Genomic DNA, 13,796 nt, shown 5'->3' on the forward strand with positions numbered 1-13,796 from the left:
CGCTGAATGAAGAGTCGTGTGTACTTCCTTGACATGTTTTTTTTTTGTGTGTGTAAAAGTGCGCCTTCCGGGCTGTCCACTTGTTATCTTTGTGAGTTTGTTAGCAAAGACAGCGTCTCCACTCGCCGACTACCTGATTGATAACTGCTGCGATGCTCCGCTCGTCCGTCCTACTCTATTGAAGCAGCTAGCCCGACGCTAAACAATGATGTTTGCAATCCAGCGGTGGTACCCCAAGATCTCTCAGCAGGGAAGACGAGAGAGCCAAAGCAGAAAGGAGACGTGGGAGGCATGCTAACGCTAGCAGCCGGTAGGACGTGCTATTACTCTCTTAGAGGCCACAATAAATTTACACCATTCATCCGTCTCCGCGGCCGGCATGAGCGAAATCTGGCGAGCAGCCTCCGCGAGGTGCTCTCGGTGATGTAGCGGTGAATAAAAAGTTGAGTAAACTAATGCACACCCCGCTGTCCGCTGGAGATCATCACGGGGCACAAATCACCCGCGCGAAGCGGAGGGAAATTACTTTTTTTTTTTCAGGAAAGTTTTCAATCTGAGAATACAATAGGAAAATTTGTATTTGCCGACGCCGGATGTATTAACCTCGCGTGCCCTGGCGTGGTGCCCGGCTGCCGAGCACATGCCGTCGTATGGGTTCACATTTGAATACGAGAAGGTGAAGCTCGATGCAGTTCTTCTTCCGTGGGAAAAATGAAAACGCCGCGATGAGTCATGCTACGGATCAAACAGGATAGGCTCTTGGCAGCGTGACCTACAGCAAGAAGCGCGGCACGCCGTGTGTGTGTATAGCTGAAAAAATGATATTGCATCTTCAGCGCCGGGAGCCGTTTTGTTCAGATTTATGCAGAGGTTTCACATGAAGAACCTCTTTGTGCGCCTCAGACACCTCTCTCGTCATGAAGGAGCAAAGTGAAAGCATGTTATTTTGAGGTGCACTTGAACTAACACGGCAAAGAAATTGAAAAATCCGCCGCCGCCGCCCCTCCCTCCTCCAGGCGGTGTTGGGAGATCAATAATGGAGCAGGAGTCTTTGACCCGCCGATAACACTGTGCATCTGGAAGGGCTCTTTGACATCTGTAGCGGCCTAATCGGGTGTTTGACTGCAAACACTCAGTGTTTATGAATATCCTATGAGCGCCGGCGTAAGGTTATGAATAAGTGAGGGGCCCAGCTGTGCATCAAAAAGCTCAAGACCTCATGAAGCACGCAGAGTGTCGCAGTTTAAGGTGCTGTCCGAGAATAATGGTAAAATATGCATAATATCATGACCCAAAAAAATGCCTCTAAGACAGTCGGGACTCAGAATGGACATGGGCCTTCTGAGGGTGTCCCATGGTGGGGTCTTTGGGTCCTATGTGTTAAGGGATCCTGGCCTCCCAGGATCATCCCACAGATACGTGATGTGGGGTGATGTGCCATTGCTATAGGGTCGGGGTGCCCGGTCTGGTCTAGGTGGGCGTTACACGTCTGAGTAAATTCCACACGAACGCTAGCAAAACATTTTATCGTCACAAGATGCTCAGCGTTACTTGCTTTTCCCGTCACTGGTTATAATGTTGCGGTGCATGCGTTCTGCAAATAAAAACCACAAACCCTAATGCACTGTTTAGCTGAACAAATTCAACAACATTTGCACAGACACATCAGAATTCTCACGGGGCCCCCGGCGCGTAGCTTTCGTCTGTCTTTCACTCCGTTGAAACAAAGTCTATGATTCAGCTGTGCGGCGTGGAATAGGTCAAGAACGTGTTGGTATTCCCGTGGTGACCCCAGCACTCCCTGTTTTCAGCCGGTTCTAGAGGAATCTGCCTTGGATGGAGAGGCAGTGTTTTTGTTTATTTATTTATTTCTGAGGACTCCCCACGGAAAGGAGTTGCCCAACAGAAAATAATAAAGTTTGAAACCTGACCTTGATGGAGGAGATGAGGAAAAACAAAACAAGGTCCCTCAGCACATCTGTGCATGGGTGAAAAGAAAGGTGGGATGAAGAGCGGGAGGCGCAGTGAAGTCGGTGCATGTGTCCCTGGGTGGGTGGATGGGTGGAAGTTGGCGCTGGTGGTGGGGTGGCCTTGCGTGCGCGCGTGAATGCCTTGATGTGTGCGAGCAGCGGGGCCCGATTGTTCGCGCGCATTGTCTGAACATCGATTGACAACAAGCCAGTCAGCTCTAGAAAAGGCGGAGAATCAAAAAAAAAAAAAAGGGACATTCGCCTTTGTCTGCGTTTTACCCCGACACAAAGCAACAGCAATCAAACATGATGAATCAATAACGAGGGAAATGAGAAAAAAAAAAATAAAATCCAATCCACAGCCTCAAAGTTTTCAAACTGATACACATGCTTCCTAGTTCTGAGGACGAGGTTTTAATAGTCTCCTATTGACCCTCCCCCCACAACCGTTGTTTCCTTTCATCCCACATCGAGCTAAAAAACACCTCCCTGCTTCCTTGCTGCAGGTCGAGATCTAAAACAGACCTCAAATTGCTGCACATGAATGTCCGCAGTTACACGTCGTTAATGATGCCCATGTCAGCACTGAGCACCAGCCAGCCATCTGCTAACTTTTGTTCTCCCCCAATCCTCGTAAATTCGCTAATTTCCTAGCAAAGAAACCAAGCAAATGCGGCGCTGATGGTGTTTGTGTGTGTGTGCGTGTGTGTGTGTGTGTGTGTGTGTGAGAGAGAGAGAGAGAGAGTGAGCTCTGGCTACAACAGAAGGGGGAGTGCTAATGACTATAGTTAGCGTCCCTCAAGAGGCTCAAGCGGTTTGCCAATATTTGCCCTAACCTTAGATGATTGCATTCACATTACACTTAGGTATTTAGCTGACACCCTTATCCGCTCTGACCTAGCATATATGAGCAAACAGGGACTCAGCATCTTTGTCAAGGACGCGTTGATGGAAGCACAGATATGCTTTCTTTTTTTCTCCTAAGATTTGAGTCATGAGACACGAACCAATTACGGCCTCTCAAAGTGTGGGGCCACCGTGCGGCCTGCAAACTTTCGGATTATATCACCTTGTAGCCTTGGTACACAATGTGTAAGGACTTGGGTTTGCAGAAACGCGCCGCAAAGAAATGTGAGACTGGTTGATATTCACTTACGCTTACTTGCCTCAATCCACATACGCACCGTTTCAACTGATTCCACTAAAGATGCCAGCAGCAGCGGCAGCAGCATGTTGTTTCTCTTAGATGGAGACCGATTCAGGAATTGACCTTGACTCTCCAACAAATCTCCTCAAAAGCTGCGGTGTACTACCCCTGGAAGCCCCATCATATGCATACATAGCTAAAACCAGAATTTGTGGGAGTTATAACACCATCTATTTGGTGTTGTAATGGTAATACATTGCAGTAAGTAAGGCATTCTGGGTATTTGATATTCCATTTCTGGTTTAATCTGCTGGACTGTTTATGCCGTTTTCAGGGGGTCTGCCTGACTGGTTTGCCATTGACTGTTTCACTTTAATTGTTAGTCTAAATGGGTGTCTATTGTCTGAATGCTTTTTGATATCCGCAAGGCAGCCATTTTGGCTCACATTAAAGTTTTGCAAATCCCTTTCAATCTCCGTTAAGACCAAATTTTGAGAAAGCTCACTGTGGACACCTGTGTAACGGCCCGTTTGATGAGCCCATCTGTCCGGTTTGCCCCGACTTTCTATGCGAAGTCTAGGGTCAGCGCAAACCCATAACTGGACATTAACGCACTCGGATATTCCCTTCAAGGTAACCTTGCGGACATAATGGAACGCCGCATCGACTGCATTGATCCGACATAAGTTAAGGCGTCATCTACCAAACATCTCCATCTAAAAGGAGAGGATGTGAATTTGCAAGTCATTTGAATATCCTTATCCTTAAGCTGCAGTGGGGAAGCCTCTGCACTTAGGCTTAGCACTCTCAAGACAGCTACTCCTTGTTAAGCATCGCCTCAGACTCCTAGACTATGAATGGGACCATTACCCCCATCTCTCACTGCACACTCAGATACACACAAACTCACACTCGTGCATATTTGGGCACTGGTAGGAAACTAGCTATGAGAAGGTTCTGCAAGAGAAGATCCAGTGCTTTACCAGGAGACTGCTTTAACAAAAGCCTTTTTTCCCCCCACTGCCCCACTCATTCTCTCCAGACTACAGTCCTTTAACAATACAACCTGCAGAACAACAGTTCAATCCCCCAACCGGAGCAAATGAACTCCTTCATAAAGGCCTTGAGCCAAACGCACATTCTAAAACAGTGCTGCAGCTGTCTACATAGCTTCCAAACTATTCAGGTTTGGAAGTCCCCCCCACCCCCCTACACACACACACACATATCTTTCACTTCATCTCAAAGAATACAGGGCAAGATAAAGAGATCTTATACAAAAATCTAGCCTGTGTCAAGCCCGAACTTAGGCGGCAAATGAGATTCAGCGAGAATTGTAAAGCAGTCCAAAACGGCAGCAAACGAAAAAGGATAAAGACGGCCTGGAAGGTGTTGATCTAAAAGAACACATCTCTTGCTTAAATTCGCCAATGTAGCTCCTTTGATCAAATAAGCCTGCCGTTCCTGAAACAGACCCCGAGTAAATCCCAGGCCTCATCTTCACATGATGTACATTTGTGAATGGTCTTCAACTTTGATAGAAAAATCGCAGCACCTACTTCACGTCGTAACGACCACACCACATCACACCTGGTAGCAGAACTAGGCTGTCGAAGAGGGGAAACTGTATATGTTGCTGCGCTCTGTTTGTGAGACTCCCTACCATCGAACGCCCTGCTTGGAATAGGCAGTATGTGCGTGTGTGCTTCCTGTATCTTAGCGATTTCTTTTAATCTCCTTTCAGTGTTTGCCCCTACCATTTTCCATGTGCTCTGCCTCACCGACACTGCCATCCGGCGTTGTCCTCTCGTAGCTGTCCTCGGGCAGGGGAAGGGCGCCCAGCCGGGGGCCCGATGAACTCTTGCTGCTGGGTGTCTCCGACTCATCCAGGCCGCTGTCGTAGCAGCTCTGCAGCGATCCCTGCTGGTGAGGGTCCTGGGGCTGGCTCACCACCGAGAAGGTCACTCGGCGAAACGGCTACAAGAGAAACCAAACGGCCGGGGGTCACTATAAAAGGGACTGTTTTACTTATTTTTTTCTGCTTCTTTTTATTTGATAGATGGCAGCTAGGGAGTTGCGTCCTTTGGAAATTAGAGATGGGAGTCGGGTCAGGATGGTGGGGGAATAGGTTAGGGGAAAAAAGGGGGCAAAGGTAAGCAGGCTAGGAGTAGTGGAAGAGTTCTAGGTAGACTTCAAGGAAACAACTAAAGCCATCCAAGCTAGGGGTAATGTCACTTCCTTGAACCCTAACATCAAAATAAACCTACTTTTTTCTTACAAAATTGCCAACAAACATCTCTTATTACTGACTTTCTCCTGCCCTGACAGTTTTCAATAGGAAGACCTTGTAATAGGGACAAGGATGAGGCTGCACAAAGGAAGTCTTTCACAGACTTGCTCGGAGCTCGGGGGACCAAGGAGACATGGTAGCTAGCTAAACCTGCGTGGTAAACAGAACTAAAGAGGGAAAAATGTACCGGACTCGTTCTCTTCTTTGTGCGCCCACTCAACACAGGACAAGGTGAACAGGCAATCAGCTCTGCAGGAGGTCTGAGTTGACGCCAGGGAACGGATGCACAAAAGGCAAGACAGACGTATGCACGCACCACACACACACAATGCGCGTTGTTTAGACGAGCTGCCGGTTCACGGCATCAATATGTGCAGCCTGCTCTAACACGTTATTGAACAGCGTCCTGTGTTAAGCAGTAACAGAGCATGTCATTAAAGCCGAGGCGGCCTGCCTTCGCTCCCTTTCTCGACGCGGCGTCTCTCGACCCCTGCCTGAGCCTCGTGCAGAGGTAACGGCAGAGAGGAGGAATGAAAGAGGGAGAATTAGCGTGAGGCGAGGAATGAAAGATCAGGCTTGGTCATTACCAGAATAAATGGCAGAACAAATGGCTAATGCCATTCATTAATTAGGTACAAACACTGTCAGAGCTGGCCTCTGTTGCAGCGCGTCCTCTCTTCTTGCATCTTGCTGGGCCTCATCACTCTCTTTAATGTTGTCTTTCTCTTCTGCCTTTGCCTCTGCTGGTGTACCTTTTGGCCTACAACGACCAAACAATGACAATACAATAACAATACTCCACAAACCCCCCTAGGGACCCCCCTTCTATCTATGACAAATTTTGGTAGTTTCGACTAGAGGGGAAAAGCACTCGTATGCCTTTGCCTCGTGTCTACCAGAACCTAGGATTAGAACTGCCTCCCTCTGTCCTTCTTTTTCCATCATGAGAATATTACACAGCTTGGTTAATCAAAAAGTGATTCCACTTGTCGTCCACTGTCTCCATTTGTTCCCAAATTGTCTCCTCTCATGAACTACAGTCTAGTAAATCTGCCCCGTTGCGCTACTAACTCTCAGATGTGAAACATCCCGTCAACCTCTGACTTAATATTCTGTCGATATTCTATTTGATATGCAGGAAACGGCGTCTTTAGGACGAGACTTACAAATGGCGCTTAGGCACAAATGCAGCAGAAGTAAGGTGGACCTCTTTGCTGTCTTGCCATCCCCAGACATTCACTGTAGCCACCTCTGCGACTCTGCCAGGCACACACACACACACACACACACACACACACACACAAGCTGTGGGAGATTTGCTTTTTGGTAATGAAATTTCCCACAAGCCACTGGGGGAGAAAAAAAACAGGCTTCTTTTCCCATAGTGTGTGTGCGTGTGGTGTAAATTTGCATTTATTTATATATTTCCTCCCGGTTCTCTTTCTTTGGCTGGCTGGCTAACACAGCAATCTTGGCAATAAATCATGTTTCCATGTAATTACAATCAACACTCAACAAATGAATTGGTATAAATATTCATGCAAATTTCACTTGGATAGTCAAACATTTGTTGCATAATTAAAACCGGGGGCCCGGAAGGAGAACTGCTCTCTATAAGCATAATAACACTTGAAGAGATGTTAAGATATAAAACTACGTTCTTTCTGTGTGTGTGTGTGTGTTTGTTTGGTTTTACTCTATTTAGTGTGAGGTGTGCGTTAACAAGTCCCACAGCTTGGGGCTAGAAAAAAATAAATAAAAGTACTTTGTCTGGATCAGATTTAGTGGCGTACCATACTCCTTGGGAAACACGGTTTTCTAATGATACAAATTAAACCACTGTTGCCTAATGAATTGCCGGCTAGACCGTAGCGAAGAAAAGAAACACTCGATCTATGGTGCATACTGAGGGAAAATTGAGTTTGGGAGAAAGAAAAGACGTGAGAAAAAAAAAACATTAAACGAACAAATAGATTTTATTCACCTGAATCCCCCCACCACCACCCTTATTTTCACTGGAAGGGAGAGCAAGATAGAAGAGAGTGGCGGAGGATATAAAAAAAAAACCTAATTTGTTTGCAGACCAGAAATGGAGTTCATGCAGAGATCGCCCGGAGGCTTTGGATTAGAATCTGCAGCAACCACCGTCTACACAGCAACCTTCGCTCCCTTCATTCTGTGTCTTTTAAATAATGAATGAAATAAAAACATCTTCCTCTGTCATTCTGTCATTTTCTTCTGTTTGTATTTGTGTGTGTGCGTTTCGACGTGTGTTTCTCAGTGGTAGCCGGGGAAGAAAACCAAACTGCCCAACGTGCCATGTGGAATCACATATGGCTTTTTTGGTGGGGGGGGGCTGTCACAGGCAATCTTGTTTCTCCCTCTTGAGCATTCATAGGGAACACCGTTTCGAGTGCATGTTCCCAGACCACGGGGAGAAATTAACAATTATCTGCAGGATCAGGCCCGACAACTGGTGTTTAGCTGCCCGCGAAGAGAGCGATGGCAGAAAGAGATTTTATGAGGAGAAATGAAAACAGATTGTCTGTCCACGCTGTCATGTGGCACACAGTTGACCCCTCTCGCCAAGATGCTGGCCATTTCCAGGACTGGTGCATTTGTCAGGCTTGACTTGCATGCCCTTCAACGCTGGTACTCCTACCTCCTATGGTGACCTCCTGCCCTCCTCGTCCACTCAGCCGCCAATCAGTTCCCAATGAAGTGAAATGGCATGACTCTATTACAATTTCATTTTAAAAGACATATTATTTTCAAAAAACAAACAACTCAGTTTGTGGTTTTTCCTTTGTCGATGCATGTTTCTTTTTTTTTACAGCCTTGGGTTTACACGAGTGTAACTTTAAGTCTAAAACCCATGCTGGGCCTTTGCTTTTAATGTATGGCTTTCATTACGAGTTAGCACTAGTTTGCTTTATTTCTGCCAGATGCTCGGACCTCTTTTATGGTCCCAGCACTGGAGGGGCCCTATTTGGGTGTGTCTGTGTTTGAAATCCAGCTGTGACAGCCACGGGTGATTGAGCAAATCTGTCATCCTCCCCCCTCCCAAAAAAAATGAATGAACGGCTTCGCTGGGAGCTCTGGCCGAAGCGTGGCCCGACCTATTTCCTGGATGCTAAAGGGAAAACACATGCCTCACTCAAGCAAACCTGGAGCCAATGAAAACAAGGCCGTGCCAGTCGTGTCAATAATGTGTGACCTCTTGGATTTGATTTTCATTTCCCCCCCCTCCGCCATCGGCAACACACCGTCTAAGCCTTGGTTCGTATTTATCTCCCAGCAAACCTTGCTTGGCCGGTGTACTCCACCTTTCCATAAAACCTGAGAACAATGACACCAGTTCAACGCACATTTTGAAGCAGCGCCAACATTTATCTAGAAAGATCTCACCAGACCTTCTGGTTTTGGGATAGAGTGCATGCACAGAACACACAATGGTCACTGTGTTTATGCTCTACTGCCACTCCTCCTCCAGGAAGATTTCCGTACCCATTTTCTCTGTGCGTCTGGCTTTGTAATTAAGCCCACCTTTCCTAGAGCTTCAAGTCGAAGTGAAGGATAATGGAACGATGGAAGCGAGGCTGGTTGGAAAAAGGCGCAGTGTGTGTAATTTCAGCCATAAATACCTTTGGCGGATGGCAGTGACCCACTACCGTGAACCACAGGAAGTAATTGTGGCTGGGTTGGACTTGGGGGCACAGGGAGCAAACACAAACTGCAGGACCAGTGTCTTATTGCAGTCAACCAAGAGAAAATGGAGGGATATGGAGACGGAAGTTTGAGTAAGAGAGATGGAAAGGATGATAAAGACGCCGACTCAAAGTGAGGGGAGGGCAAAGAGAGCTGGAGCGACTGAGAAAGAGCTAAGACACACGAGTACACCCACGATTGCCAAAAATGCCTGTCGGTAATTAAGAACCCATGTTTCATATTTAATGGGCAAACAGAGAGTGACCTTTAATACGCCACCTGAGACTCACAGCAAGTGCCAAGTAGCCACGGCACACCCAACAACATACATGCACAGATCCTAAATCGCCTTAACCCAATTACATCTGCTTAGCTCAGATGCAAGTGAATATCACGAAACACACTGATGCCGAAGTGGTAAATGAGACAAACGCCCTCAAGGTGAACTGACAGGGAATCAATTGGAAACCTATCAAGGCGGATTCAGGTTCTATTTGGGTGCTCCTCGGTTGTACTTAATTACAATGTTGCAGAACAGAACGTCCGCAGCCTCAGCAGTTGAAAACACGCGAGTTCGCCGAACGCTGAATGATCGCCTCTCAGGTGTATTAGACCCCCCTGTGAGAGGCCAAGGGAATTTCACAAAAGGGGTTTCGGTTAGGGCTGAGTAAGTTGCAGGAATGTTGGCGCAGCAGTTGGCTGCAGCTTTGTTAGGCCAGCCGCCTGCAGAGTCTCAGGTATCATGTTCTGGCCTGACTGATAGCTTTGGCCCTGTCAAGCTCCACTGCTCCTCTTCACGTTCCACGTCTCCTTCAAAGTTCTCCGCACACATTCCTCCCCGGTCACCCAAAAAACAAAGAGACAGGATGAAGAGGAGAATCTGGGGTAGCGTTGCCAAAGAACACCCAAGACTCCAGGAGGAAAAGAAAGAAAAACAAAATGCAAGATAAAAGAGGCTCTTGCGACTCTTGCAGTGTCTGAATTTCCTCCGTTATCTTCAGCAAACATGCAAAGAGTGTTTCTTTCTTCTTTTTCAAGTCTGCCGAGTTGAAAAAGAACGATTTTTCAAATCCTTTCAGACAGCTGGGCTTACAAGGGCATCCAGTTCCACATCTTAACTGTGCACACAAAAGCGGATTGGAATCTCGCATTCGAAATGATGTCAGTGAGTTGTGAGGTCGTACAATACACATGGGCGCAAACCTTGATGATAACATTATTTAAACACCTTTTAAAAATAGCTTTATTGCAAGAGGCGCGGACGTTACGGGAAATGCGTCTTGTTAAGACCTGATGATGCCATTAGCGCTCTCTTGTCGATCTTTGAGATCGTGAGAGGGGTTTTTACCCCTCCATTTTACCATGTGGCCGTTTTATGGTCTGACAGAACGCCGATCAATTGAACACCCTTCAGTGCTTGTCCGCCGGCGTTCTCTCGAGTCTCGCTGACCCTTTATTGCACTCGTTTGGCAGAGGGAAGAGTTGTATAAATATATGTGCCCCAGTCAGACCAAGCTATTTAACACATTCAAAAAGACAGCAGGAAACCCAAAACACCAACTCCCTGAAGCGGCTCACTGTTGTACGGCTGGGGCTGTGCCATGAAAAGTTGTTGCTAGGCACAAAATGTCCTCCCAAGAAACTCTGTGGGGATCAATTCTCAGAGCTTGTGCACTGGGAACCATTTTGGATTGAAAAAACAAAGCGAGAACTGAAAAAAAAAAAAAAAGATATGGGGTGAAAAAAGATGCAAGAACTGGAAAGAGTACAGACAAATGGGAGAGCAGGGAGGTAAGAAAGGCAAAGGGAGGAATTAGATAATAAGCAAATGAAAAAACACTGGTGATCCTTCCATCTTAAGCTCCATTTTCATCCTTCATCCACTTCCCCCTGGTTAGTATTTTCCTTTTCCCAGTGTGTTTGGAATGCGTTTGGAAGAGCGCCACTGCTAGCTCTTTCCCATTAGCATGCACCCCATGCACGCAGCCGGAGAGGCAGGCCCGCAGGACGAAAGGAATGGAGAAAAAAAAAAAGACAGAAAAAAAGATCACACATGGTTACTTTCTTAAAGTCTGGGCTAAACTTTTAATTGCTCTTCAAGTGGCGGATTAGGCCACTGGTGTAACAGAGATACTATTCTGGGGGGATGCGTTTGAACATCTTCAGAAGCTTAGCCCAACCCATGACCTGCTCTGAATGCCAAAGGAGAAGTACTTTTATTGTTTTGTTTTTTTAAATCATGGGATAGAGGCCAAAATGGATTGCATGTGGGGGGGGGGGGGGGTGTCACTTTTGAGTGGCAGTGGATTAGCTTCAAGCTGACAAATAACACCCTTTGTGGGATTCTGCTGCTTTTTTTTTTTTTTTTCTGCTGGGCTACAGGAACACTGTGATAGCAAGCCCAGCGTCGTGTAACCGATAGTGTGAGGCTTAAAAGGACACGAAGAAAGGTTAAATTAAAGCTTCATAATTCACAAAGGAAAGCTTGTCGTTTGTCAACCAAATCACTGATGTGTTTCCATTCACGCCGCGGTACTTTTATGTGGCGGATTCTTGCGGCCGTCGACCGCGAGTTATGTTACGTTTTCTCATTAGAAATGGATGGGACCTTCTCCCGTGTCGCCGTGTTCGAGCCGCCGCCGCTGACACAAGAGCGGGCGGACACTAGGAATGAGTGTCAAGCAAACCCTGACCCTGGTGTTGCTTACATGGAATCTGCCTGCAAGGCCTGAGATCGCATTTCCTATTTTTTTTTTTCTTCCTCCTTCTTCTTTAGGCCTTAGTTTGTACACGCTGACAGATGAGTGGCACACTATTCAGCGAGCGCGTGCACGCATCAAGTGAGATCTCTCCCCTGTGCGTTCAGGTGTGCAAGTGCCTCTTGTCTGTCTGGATGTAAGTCAACGCTCGTGTGTGTGTGTGTGTGTGTGTGTGTGGTGTGTCATGTCTTTGGCATTGTCATGTCAATTCTCATGTCAGCCTGCCATCATCTGAGCTTCCCAGTCCTGGCATTGGTAGGGGGCAGGGGAGGGGAGGGGTGTCTAGGTGTCGCATGCTGTGGGGGATCCATCACAACACTGGCAGCGCTGCATCTGACCAGCGGCCCACTACTGTCAGTCCGCGACGAGCCCCGGCCCCGGCGCTAACGTTAGCTCGTTGTGACACGGGGCTTGGGCGTCAGCAGGACGCGACGTCAACGGAGACGGCGCAAAGCGGCCAAATGCCAGGGCCGGGGAGACGGAGCGGCTCCCCATCTCCCTGCCGCTACCTATCCCGCAGAAGGACAGACGGACGGTTCGGAAAGCCCTCAAATGAGCTCATGACGCGATACGATCAAGAGGGATAGGCAAGCAGCGGAGGGATAAAGGAAGAAAACAAAAAGCCTTAGATAAGGAGGAGGGGAAAGCGACGGCGTAGCGGCTTTAATAAGGCTGATAAATGATTCTTTATTTACCATCCTGAGTCACTGATGACAGATAACCTGCGTTTAGGGGATCAGGGGCTGCTATCCAAGCAGGCAAAAGAGAGGAGGGAGATAGATCGGGGGGAGGTTAGAGAGCGCATCCAGCTTATCTGCTAATGAGCCGTTCTACTTGGGTATGATCATAATAGCATGTATCATTCAAGTTCCTAGCCCATGTCGTTTTTACACAAGTTATTTTAGTAGCCCTCGCACTTTTTGTCTGTACCTCGGGGGAGCGCCACTAGGCGGCCTTTCGTTTGCCTCAACAGTCCTCCACACACACATGCATACATACATAAGCTTCCCTTACAGGTCCCATCCGCCACCTGTTCCTGACAACACAAGCGTAGAACAATTACGATCCGAACAATTATGAAAACAATTACAACAAATGACTAATTAAACCCTTACGTCAGGATAAATAAACTGACGGCGCGAAGGGAGAGGAGGAAGGAGGATGGAGGAGGCCTTAGGCGAGCCAGGGAAGGAATGAATAACGAGGTGTGAGGTAGGAAATTGAAGAGGGATTCAAAGATTGCGAGTTAGGTGGTGCAACGGAACCTTAGCACAGGAGGGTAAATACCCCCCCCCACACACACACACACACACACACACATTTCTCCCTGTCATCTTCACCATCCCTCCATCCTCGTTCATCACCTAGAGTTGGCGCCTTATCTCCCAACTTTCCTCTCCTCCTCCTCCCTCCGTCCCTCTCGCTCCCCCCATCCCCGACTCGCTATCTTCGTCGAGATCGCGCAAGGTCAAACCTCCCCGACGTTTGATGGATGAAAATGGAATTAAGATGAAAGCACACTTTCAGATAATGAAGATATGCGGCGGGAGATTAGGAGGCTGGCGGAGGCCGCCGAGGTGCTGACCAAATTAATATTAAAATTTATGGGTGTTTTGGCTGGCGCCCAGACAATCCCCGTGTGTTGCGTTCACGGGGGGTTAAAGTGGAAAACATAACAAAAAGTCTTAATAGCGTTAGAGTCGGGGAAGTGGGGAGGGGGAGGCTTCTTTTTCAGCAGACGGCGTTCATCCTCTCTAAATGAGAAATGAAGTGGCGAAACAATGCAGCCATTCAGTGACGGAGGCGGCGGGAACAGTGACCGTGCACGTGTGCTTTGTGCCTCCACAGATTACGTGTCTTTAATTCACCTTTCGAGGGTTTAGAAGTGAACGATCGCCCGGGTCCCGCTCAGGTGTTTGATT

General features: G+C 47.6%; 1 protein-coding gene across 6 annotated transcripts in view; it reads right to left on the reverse strand.

Annotated features, from left to right (window-relative positions):
* The window catches only part of pcdh7b (protocadherin 7b), a 102,884-nt gene that overhangs the window by 49,522 nt on the left and 39,566 nt on the right, over positions 1 to 13,796 (reverse strand). For 2 of the 6 annotated variants that reach the window (XM_047608691.1, XM_047608719.1), the window contains exon 2: positions 4,899 to 5,094. The exons of 2 other annotated variants lie outside the window; for them this stretch is intronic. In XM_047608691.1, coding sequence (XP_047464647.1) covers positions 4,899 to 5,094 — 196 coding nt within the window. Of the gene's footprint in view, positions 1 to 4,874; positions 5,095 to 13,796 lie in introns of all 6 variants that reach the window. 2 more of the 6 variants (XM_047608682.1, XM_047608709.1) reach the window with 1 other exon arrangement.

The sequence above is a fragment of the Mugil cephalus genome, chromosome 1 (genome assembly GCF_022458985.1).
Source record: "Mugil cephalus isolate CIBA_MC_2020 chromosome 1, CIBA_Mcephalus_1.1, whole genome shotgun sequence".
Lineage (NCBI taxonomy): Eukaryota > Metazoa > Chordata > Actinopteri > Mugiliformes > Mugilidae > Mugil > Mugil cephalus.